This window comes from Protopterus annectens, chromosome 15.part0 (assembly GCF_019279795.1).
Source record: "Protopterus annectens isolate FY-2018-M chromosome 15.part0, PAN1.0, whole genome shotgun sequence".
In the NCBI taxonomy this organism is placed as follows: domain Eukaryota; kingdom Metazoa; phylum Chordata; order Ceratodontiformes; family Protopteridae; genus Protopterus; species Protopterus annectens.
In genome coordinates, this window is record NC_056749.1 from 28,853,702 (window position 1) to 28,865,959 (window position 12,258).

The 12,258-nt window shown below is 34.8% G+C and overlaps 1 protein-coding gene across 1 annotated transcript in view; it reads right to left on the reverse strand.

Annotated features, from left to right (window-relative positions):
* Positions 1-12,258, reverse strand: part of LOC122789780 — a 728,210-nt gene that overhangs the window by 537,229 nt on the left and 178,723 nt on the right. The window contains exon 6 of the mRNA XM_044057221.1: positions 1,393-1,587. Within this exon, the coding sequence (XP_043913156.1) occupies positions 1,393-1,587 (195 nt within the window). The remainder of the gene's footprint in view (positions 1-1,392; positions 1,588-12,258) is intronic.

The following is a 12,258-nucleotide window of genomic DNA, read 5'->3' on the forward strand; positions in this document are numbered from 1 at the left end:
AACCTAACTAAAAACTTCACTAATATATGTCTTGCTACCCAACCTGCTGTTTAGCCAAGTATCTATGCCTCATAGCATCTGAATGTCTAAGCATTGTGAATTAATGGACCTCACTGTATTCTATGTTCATATTTTCTGATAATGTCTTTGCCAATCAGATGTAAGTCTGCACATTGTGTATACTGATATCTGCCTGTATTCTTTGTCTATATTTTTCTAAACATGTCTGCCTGAGTTTATCACTCAGTGATGTATGTACTGTCTCTTTTTTGGTATGTGGAGCTTTTCTCCCCAGGCCTCCGCTGAAAACGGACATATATCCAGTCGGACTATCCCGGTCAACAAATGTAAAATAAAATAAATAAAATAAAAATGTACAGTTTGCACTGGAACTGTTCACTATAGTCAGTGAAATAGTCGCATTGAAAATAAGTACCACAAAATATGTTGCAGTTCTAGTGCCCTGAAAACAGTAGCAGTGGCACTACCACTGATAGCGTAAAAGGCCGTGGTGCTGAAGCAAGAATTGAATTATACAATCAGTTTCTATGCTTACCTGTATACTTCCCCATCTTCACATATGGTCACAAGCTTTAGGTAGTGAATGAGACTGCAGCCACAAGTGGTGGAAGTACATTTCTCTTGCGGGGTTTTCTGCTTATTCTCCATGATACACTGAGAAGCTTGGCATTCCGGAAGAATCTCAAAGTACAACCAGTGGTCCAGCTGTCTGAGAGCAGTCAGTTGATGTTGTTAGACAACTTAGTGAGAAGGCCTCTTCAGCTCCTGATGTAAGATGTATACGAGGCACAGCACACTTGGAAAGGCTCTACAGCAGACCCTGGACTGCCTGGAGTTATTACATGACTCAGCTTGCCTGTCAAAACCTGAAAATCCTGTGGGATTAGCTGGGAGCTTTTGCTATAGATGAAGAAATCTGTTTTATCTTGCTCAGCCAAGTATCGCTGCAGATCTCACCCAGGCAAGACATCTCACCCATGAAAAGTGACATTTGACGTAAAGGATTTACCCAGTTAACAAATTAAAGCAATTAAAAAAGATAAACACAAAGAGACCCAGACAAAGATGTAGATAGATATTGCCTATAATGTAACCTGTTTAGCTGTGCTTGTACTTGCATTGCTTATGCTGAGTCTATTGCCCGATACTGTCTAAAACAATGAATCTGTCATCAGTATGCTAACTTGTTTTCAGACAAATAAGGTACAACTTGAGATGGATATTGTGCCATATTTTCTCCATACAAATTACATAATTCTGTACTCTCCTTGAAATGTTTGCCACCACCTTCATCTCTTGGAATGAAAAGTAATATTACTTTCCTTTCCCAAGTCCTGCTCACAGCATATTTCTGCATATGTAGTAGCTTACCATTCGGAGTTCAGTCAGTGCCTCCTGGCCTTGGAGCTCCAGAAGTACAGCTGCAGTTCTCTGTAGACGACTCTTGAATGCACTAGTGAGCATAACCAAATCATACGAGAAATTTGCTGTATCCATGTTCAAGACGTTTTCTGAAAGTTCTCTAAGCTCTTTTAGTAGAATCTGGGTCACTTCAGTTTTCAGAGCCTAGAAAGCAGAATGCATACTAATCAGTAACTGTGTACTAGTGATTTTCCTCCATATGCAAAGACTCACTTTCTTGCATAAGACTCAGCCATGTAAAGTTGTTAAGTTCTTTAATCCTTAAGGCCTCTTAACAGTTAGTATTTATACTGAAAAAAACACTGCTATAGAGTGCTTGAACTAAGGCTAACCTAACAACAAGACGGCTTTACTCTCCACAAAATGATTGCTGCTATGTAGCACTCATTCTATATCGTGCAAAGTCATAACAAAATCTGTTCCATGACAAATACTCACCAGTTGCTCCATATCTGGTACCTAATGGTTTGGAACTGCAAAAATCTGTAACACCTCATCCTGTTGTGATAATGTTAATGCATGTTGTAAGTTTCAAAGTCATGTACCCAGCATAAATATAAATTAATTGTGGTTGCATGCTTTTCAGTTCTTAGTATAATTTTAAGTAATATAGTACAAACCATTAAACAGATAATCAGACACTGCTAATGTAATGGGTAAGCATATTCAAATATTGCAAAAATGTGCCACATATCAGCTCTGAGCATAAAACAAGTTTATAAACCCTATAACATCCAGCTGTAGCTCAGGATGGTAATGCCGTAATAATATGCCACATATCAGCTCTGAACATAAAACAAGCTAATAAACCCTATAACATCCAGCTGTAATAATATGCCACATATCAGCTCTGAACATAAAACAAGCTAATAAACCCTATAACATCCAGCTGTAGCTCAGGATGGTAATGCCGTAATAATATGCCACATATCAGCTCTGAACATAAAACAAGCTAATAAACCCTATAACATCCGGCTGTAATAATATGCCACATATTATCTCTGAACATAAAACAAGCTAATAAACCCTATAACATCCAGCTGTAGTTCAGGATGGTAATGCCGTAATATTATGCCACATATCAGCTCTGAACATAAAACAAGCTAATAAACCCTATAACAATCAGCTGTAATAATATGCCACATATCAGCTCTGAACATAAAACAAGCTAATAAACCCTATAACATCCAGCTGTAATAATATGCCACATATCAGCTCTGAACATAAAGCAAGATAATAAACCCTATAACATCCAGCTGTAATAACATGCAACATATCAGCTCTGAACATAAAACAAGCTAATAAACCCTATAACATCCAGCTGTAGCTCAGAATGATAACGCCGTAATAATATGACACATATCAGCTCTAAACATAAAACAAGCTAATAAACCATATAACATTCGGCTGTAATAATATGACACATATCAGCTCTGAGCATAAAACAAGCTAATAAACCCTATAACATCCAGGTGTAATAATATGCCACATACCAGCTCTGAACATAAAACAAGCTAATAACCCTATAACATCCAGCTGTAATAATATGACACATATCAACTCGGAAAATAAAACAAGCTAATAAACCCTATAACATCCATCTGTAATAATATGACACATATCAGCTCTGAACATAAAACAAACTAATAAACCCTATAACATCCAGCTGTAATAATATGACAAATATCAACTATGAACAGAAAACAAGCTAATAAATCCTATAACATCCAGCTGTAATAATATGACACATATCAACTCGGAACATAAAACAAGCTAATAAACCCTATAACATCCAGCTGTAGCTCAGGATGGTAATGCCGTAATAATATGACACATATCAGCTCTGAACATAAAACAATCTAATAAACCCTATAACATCCAGCTGTAATAATGTGTCACATATCAGCTCTGAACATAAAACAAGCTAATAAACCCTATAACATCCAACTGTAGCTCAGGATATGACACATATCAGCTCTGAACATAAAACAAGCTAATAAACCCTATAATATCCAGCTGTAATAATGTGTCACATATCAGCTCTGAGCATATAACAAGCTAATAAACCCTATAGCATCCAGATGTAATAATGTGTTACATATCAGCACTGAACATAAAACAAGCTAATAACCCTATAACATCCAGCTGTAGCTCAAGATGGTAATGCCATAACAATATGCCACATGTCAGCTCTGAACATAAAACAAGCTAATAAACCCTATAACATCCAGCTGTAATAATATGCCACATATCAGCTCTGAACATAAAACAAGATAATAAACCCTATAACATCCAGCTGTAGCTCAGGATGGTAACGCCATAATAATATGCCACATGTCAGCTCTGAACATAAAACACGCTAATAAACTCCATAACATTCAGCTGTAATATTATGCCACATATCAGCTCTGAACATAAAACAAGTTAATAACCCCAATAACATCCAGCTGTAGCTCAGGATGGTAATGCCATAATAATATGCCACATGTCAGCTCTGAACATAAAACAAGCTAATAAACCCTATAACATCCAGCTGTAATAATATGCCACATATCAGCTCTGAGCATAAAACAAGCTAATAAACCCTATAACATCAGCTGTAATAATATGCCACATTTCAGCTCTCAGCATAAAACAAACCAAACTAATAACCTTATAACATCCAGCTGTAATAATATGCCACATATCAGCTCTGAGCATAAAACAAGCTAATAAACCCTATAACATCCAGCTGTAATAATATGCCACATATCATCCCTGAGCATAAAACAAGCTAATAAACCCTATAACATCCAGCTGTAATAATATGCCACATATCAGCTCTGAACATAAAACAAGCTAATAAACCCTATAACATCCAGCTGTAGCTCAGGATGGTAATGCCATAATAATATGCCAAATGTCAGCTCTGAACATAAAACATGTTAATAAACTCTATAACATTCAGATGTAATATTATGCCACATATCAGCTCTGAACATAAAACAAGCTAATAATCCCAATAACATCCAGCTGTAGCTCAGGATGGTAATGCCATAATAATATGCCACATGTCAGTTATGAACATAAAGCAAGCTAATAAACCCTATAACATCCAGCTGTAATAATATGCCACATATCAGCTCTAAACATAAAACAAGCTAATAACCCTATAACATCCAGCTGTAATAATATGCCACATTTCAGCTCTCAGCATAAAACAAACCAAACTAATAACCCTATAACATCCAGCTGTAATAATATGCCACATATCAGCTCTGAGCATAAAACAAGCTAATAAACCCTATAACATCCAGCTGTAATAATATGCCACATATCAGCTCTGAGCATAAAACAAGCTAATAAACCCTATAACATCCAGCTGTAATAACATGCCACATATCAGCTCTGAACATAAAACAAGCTAATAAACCCTATAACATCCAGCTGTAGCTCAGGATGGTAACACCGTAATAATATGACACATATCAACTCTAAACATAAAACAAGCTAATAAACCCTATAACATCCGGCTGTAATAATATGACACATATCAGTTCTGAGCATAAAACAAGCTAATAAACCCTATAACATCCAGCTGTAATAATATTCCACATACCAGCTCTGAACATAAAACAAGCTAATAAACCCTATAAAATCAGGCTGTAATAATATTCCACGTACTATCTCTGAACATAAAACAGGCTAATTAACCCTATAACATCCAGTTGTAGCTCAGGATGGTAATGTCGTAATAATATGTCACATATCAGCTCTGAGCATAAAACAAGCTAATAAACCCTATAACATCCAGCTGTAATAACATGCCACATATCAGCTCTGAACATAAAACAAGCTAATAAACCCTATAACATCCAGTTGTAGCTCAGGATGGTAACACCATAGTAATATGACACATATCAACTCTAAACATAAAACAAGCTAATAAACCCTATAACATCCAGCTGTAATAATATGACACATATCAGCTCTGAGCATAAAACAAGCTAATAAACCCTATAACATCCAGCTGTAATAATATGCCACATATCAGCTCTGAGCATAAAACAAGCTAATAAACCCTACAACATTCGACTGTAATAATATGACGCATATCAACTCGGAACATAAAACAAACTGATAAACCCTATAACATCCATCTGTAATAATATGACACATATCAGCTCTGAACATAAAACAAACTAATAAACTCTATAACATCCAGCTGTAATAATATGACAAATATCAACTCTGAACAGAAAACAAGCTAATAAATCCTATAACATCCAGCTGTAATAATATGACACATATCACCACAGAACATAAAACAAGTTAATAAACCCTATAATATCCAGTTGTAGCTCAGGATGGTAATGCCGTAATAATATGACACATATCAGCTCTGAACATAAAACAATCTAATAAACCCTATAATATCCAGCTGTAATAATGTGTCACATATCAGCTCTGAACATAAAACAAGCTAATAAACCCTATAACATCCAACTGTAGCACATGATATGATACATACCAGCTCTGAACATAAAACAAGCTAATAAACCCTATAATATCCAGCTGTAATAATGTGTCACATATCAGCTCTGAACATAAAACAAGCTAATAAACCCTATAGCATCCAGCTGTAATAATGTGTTACATATCAGCACTGAACATAAAACAAGCCAATAACCCTATAACATCCAGCTGTAGCTCAAGATGGCAATGCCATAACAATATGCCACATGTCAGCTCTGAACATAAAACAAGCTAATAAACCCTATAACATCCAGCTGTAATAATATGCCACATATCAGCTCTGAACATAAAACAAGCTAATAAACCCTATAACATCCAGCTGTAGCTCAGGATGGTAATGCCATAATAATATGCCAAATGTCAGCTCTGAACATAAAGCATGTTAATAAACTCTATAACATTCAGCTGTAATATTATGCCACATATCAGCTCTGAACATAAAACAAGCTAATAAACCCAATAACATCCAGCTGTAGCTCAGGATGGTAATGCCATAATAATATGCCACATGTCAGCTCTGAACATAAAACAAGCTAATAAACCCTATAACATCCAGCTGTAATAATATGCCACATATCAGCTCTGAACATAAAACAAGCTAATAAACCCTATAACATCCAGCTGTAATAATATGCCACATTTCAGCTCTGAGCATAAAACAAACTAATAACCTTATAACATCCAGCTGTAATAATATGCCACATATCAGCTCTGAGCATAAAACAAGCTAATAAACCCTATAACATCCAGCTGTAATAACATGCCACATATCAGCTCTGAACATAAAACAAGCTAATAAACCCTATAACATCCAGCTGTAGCTCAGGATGGTAATGCTGTAACAGTATGACACATATCAGCTCTAAACATAAAACAAGCTAATAAACCCTATAACATCCAGCTGTAATAATATGACACATATCAGCTCTGAGCATAAAACAAGCTAATAAACCCTATAACATCCAGCTGTAATAATATTCCACATACCAGCTCTGAACATAAAACAAGCTAATAAACCCTATAACATCCAGCTGTAATAATATGACACATATCAACTCGGAAAATAAAACAAGCTAATAAACCCTATAACATCCAGCTGTAATAATATGACACATATCAGCTCTGAACATAAAACAAACTAATAAACCCTATAAAATCCAGCTGTAATAATATGGCAAATATCAACTTTGAACAGAAAACAAGTTAATAAATCCTATAACATCCAGGTGTAATAATATGACACATATCACCACGGAACATAAAACAAGTTAATAAACCCTATAACATCCAGCTGTAGCTCAGGATGGTAATGCTGTAATAGTATGACACATATCAGCTCTAAACATAAAACAAGCTAATAAACCCTATAACATCCAGCTGTAATAGTGTGTCACATATCAGCTCTGAACATAAAACAAGCTAATAAACCCTATAACATCCAGCTGTAATAATGTGACACATATCAGCTCTGAACATAAAACAAGCTAATAAACCCTATAACATCCAGCTGTAATAATATGCCACATATCAGCTCTGAACATAAAACAAGCTAATAAACCCTATAACATCCAGCTGTAATAATGTGACACATATCAGCTCTGAACATAAAACAAGCTAATAAACCCTATAACATCCAGCTGTAGCTCAGGATGGTAATGCCATAATAATATGCCACATATCAGCTCTGAACATAAAACAAGCTAATAAACCCTATAACATCCAGCTGTAATAATGTGACACATATCAGCTCTGAACATAAAACAAGCTAATAAACCCTATAACATCCAGCTGTAGCTCAGGATGGTAATGCCATAATAATATGCCACATATCAGCTCTGAACATAAAACAAGCTAATAAACCCTATAACATCCAGCTGTAATAATATGACACATATCAACTCGGAAAATAAAACAAGCTAATAAACCCTATAACATCCAGCTGTAATAATATGACACATATCAGCTCTGAACATAAAACAAACTAATAAACCCTCTAAAATCCAGCTGTAATAATATGGCAAATATCAACTCTGAACAGAAAACAAGCTAATAAATCCTATAACAACCAGCTGTAATAATATGACACATATCACCACGGAATATAAAACAAGCTAATAAAGTCTATAACATCCAGTTGTAGCTCAGAATGGTAATGCCGTAATAATATGTCACATATCAGCTCTGAACATAAAACAAGCTAATAAACCCTATAACATCCAGCTGTAATAATGTGTCACATATCAGCTCTGAACATAAAACAAGCTAATAAACCTTATAACATCCAGCTGTAATAATGTGACACATATCAGCTCTGAACATAAAACAAGCTAATAAACCCTATAACATCCAGCTGTAGCTCAGGATGGTAATGCTGTCTGATGACAAAACAAATCTAGACAAACACTGAGCCATTTGGGGCAGTTAGCTACATCTGTGTGCAGCTGCCAAATTAACAGCAACTTCACTTTTTTAGCAGTGGTCCTGAGCTACCACAGTGAGGAGCCACAAGCTAATTATGCATCAACTTCCAAAGTAGTGGGTCCTAGTATCAACAGGCCAAGCTACCACTATGAAGGCCACTTGAAACAAAATGATGCTGAATTCCAGTAACATCAAATCTAGTTGTTGCAGTGGTGGGTCCAGGTGTTAAAAGGCCTTGATAAAATAGTAACAATCACTAACTTAAAGTGTTTTGTCAAAATACAAGAATGCATCGTGGCATCTGATGAGTTAAATGCCATAATGCGGTTTGCACAAGAGTATCTGTATTTATTTGGGATTTGTTTTAATAAAAAGCTTCATAAACTTTTTTATGAAGTTCATGATCCAAATAACTTTAGAGTTTCCTTGCTTGAAGTCACATAAGGAGGCTGTCCATAAACTTTAATGGACTCCTCTTTGTGTATGCCTAACTTGCATTCATTACAGTATATTATGGATGCTTCACATGTTTTCCCCACAGTTTATGTCACTGAGGTTAAAGATAATGCTAAACCTCAGAGTCATTAGCATGGGGTAAATAATTTTTTTAAGTTTTTTTTTTTTTTGGCTAAAAAAAAACAGCCAATCTAACAAGGATGCGTATCAGCACTTTATACGCCACATATGGTGATATATCAGGTAAGTTATGGTGCTATATCAGGTAAGTTATGGCGATATATCAGGTAAGTCTCGAAATAATGATAAAACACTTTAACAAATTCCAGTAACAGCTAAAGTCCTTTGAAAAAACTTGGTCTCTTACTGCCATGGCAAAGAAAGAAAGTTATCCTGGGCATAAACATTGACTTAATGGACAAGTTTAACTGTGCTCATGTTCTACATGGACGCACAGTAACAACTGGGGCCAGCTAACAAAACAGTGGCTATCTATATGTTGGCTACTGATTCTTACCATAAAAAATGGGCACAAATGTAATTAAGTTCCATAACAATGAAAAGGTGAATTACTGCTGACTTAGGGTAAGATTCAAAGATGTGGTACCCATGTGTTACAATGGTCCCTAAATAAATTCATGTAAAAGTCCATCTCACATTTCACAAATGACATAATACTAGTGCTGCAGTAAAGATATGTAAATGTCTACCAAATAAGTAGTTGGTGCACTGCAGATATGCAAATGACCCTTAAAGTAAGAATAAGAATGCTAATGCAGTCCAGAGACAAAAATGTGTGTGTATCATACTTGCAACTTAGTGATGGGAAAGCATTACTTGTGATCTCAAACCACCACTTCAGCACACTTAATTGCACACACGTATACATGCACATATACACATGCACGCATGCACACACACACACACACACACACACACACACACACACACACACACACACACACACACACACACACACACACACACACCAATCATGTGTATTACAGATAGAGAGACAAAGAGACTAAAATAAATGAACACCGAGAATCAGACTAAAACAATCATATAGGCTCATGCAGCCAAGTAAACATTAAGCACAAAAACATAAAATGAAGAAAACATATTTTTGAACTCTTTAATTGAGAAACTGAAATCTAATACTTCTGTTGTAAAGACTTTTATTGGTATATTGGACTTCTTCAGAAAGGGCATTGGTAGAATCTGTTTAAAATGACAGAATATCCTCCTATAAATATGTCAGTAACAAAACGACAGCAGTGTTTAATGCAATGGAAAGTCTGCATCTTTAAAAGCTCCTCTTTAATATGAGAAAACTTACATGCAATAAAGAGGCAATCATAGGATGTGAAATTATGGCCAATAAGGTTTGCCACAGATCTGGATTGTCTAATCAATGAACTAACCAATCAACTGTAGAATGAAGGTGATAGAAAGCCAATCGAATAAGCAAATTTAAAAGCAGGTAGTTGGAGGCTTGGAATTGCACACCTTTTGTGTAGCTTATGACACTACTAGTCTGGGAGTCTTGGTAGAGAGCAAAGTAGTTGTCATTTATAGGTAAAAGCCTGGATCACTTGGAAATGAGACATTTAAATTATTTCTTGCTGAAGTAGAATATATGTACTATGCATGTGGGGGGTGATAAAAACATGTATCTTACCTGGGGTAAATATGTAAATCAAACCAAAGTCAGTATTGCATTTGCAGTCAAACCTGAGTACTGTAGCACTCTGTGTGTGATCTAAATTGTAGGAACTGCTTGCTACATTGTAGCAAGCAGTATGCTACAGTTTAAAAGTAAAAACAAAGAAAATCTCATTTTTGTAAGTAAAACCTGAGTCTAGTAGCACTCCACATAGGCAGGGTATAAACTGTAGCAACTGTTTGCTAAATTTGTGGCAAGCAGTTTGCTACAGTTTAAAAGACAAAATATTTTTTTTCATAAGAAATGGTGAATGGCTGGGGCAGGAGGGAAGGAGGGGTGGTCATGACAGTAAAAGGAATGGCTCAGGGGGTGTGAATCTAACTGTAAGAGCTGTAGAGTAGAGTGTTTTGTATGATACCTGCACAGGGCACAGGGTTGAGCCAGCTATGCTTCTGCCCAGAGGTATATAGAATCAAACTAAAAGAGTTAAAATAGTCTCAAGATCAAATCATATTGGGGAGATAAGATCATTTAAAAATGTTAAAACAATAACTGGGATTCAGGATATTCTATCACAGACTAATGAATATTTTACTTCTCTAAATAATTCTAATAATAAATCCACACCAGTAGATTTTGTTAGAAATTCATTAAATAAATGACATATTCCAACACTGTCAGAAAATTCCAAGAACATTTTGAGTAAAACTATCTCATTCTCAGAAGTTTCTAAAAAGTAAAGGAATTAAAACATAGTATATCTCCTCACCCTGATGGTTTAATTTCTGAATTGTATAAATTATTACCTAATAATATGATATATTTCTTGCACAATATCCTTTTTGAAATCTGAAATAGTAATAATTATGAATCCAAACTAATGATTTTTTTTGCAGATGATATTATGTTAAATCTAACAGATTTACATTCCTCCCTAAGTGAAGTTCTGAATACATTTCTAATTTTTAGTAAAATTTCAAATGTATCATTCAATAATTTTAAATCCAAATGACTTATTTTAAATAAACATTCTGATTAAACTATTTCATTGCATCTTAACTTTGCCCAAGGATCTCAGGATCTTTTATATTTGAGAATTAATATCAAAAAGACTTTAATTGAAACTAAAATGTAAATTAAAAAATATTGTAGATCTAATTTCTAAACTGTTAGACGCCTGAAACAAACTATTTAATTTAAAGATAGACTCCAGATTATAAAAATTGTCATGTTATTAAAATAAAATCTCTATACCCAGATAAATCCTCTTTATGTCATTTATAAAATAGCCTTGAATTTCTTATGATACCCCTAAAACAATAACTGATTATTTTCAACATATTATACACATTGAGATATGAGAGGTATAAAATTACCAGACCTTGAAACTTTCACCAAAACAATTATTATAAATTTGTGGTCAACTGGCTTTTATTCCAACTATTCCCATAATAGAAAATATTACATATTCAACTATTTGATGATAAAAACATGAAAATGTCACCTTCGTATCATGATCTAACAAATATGAAAAACATCTTCCTGGCTGTCATCCACTACCAGGCAGAAAAACAGAGTTAAACCACGAGTGCTAAAAACTTTATTCCCAGATCTCCTTTAATCACAATAAGTTAAAATAGTCCAAAGTAGATTTAAACTGTTAAAATAATGTGGTTAAGTGCTTTCATCCACTTCGATCTTTGTGGACTTCCTCAGAACATAACAATAATCAAAACTTAATCATGATCTAACAAATA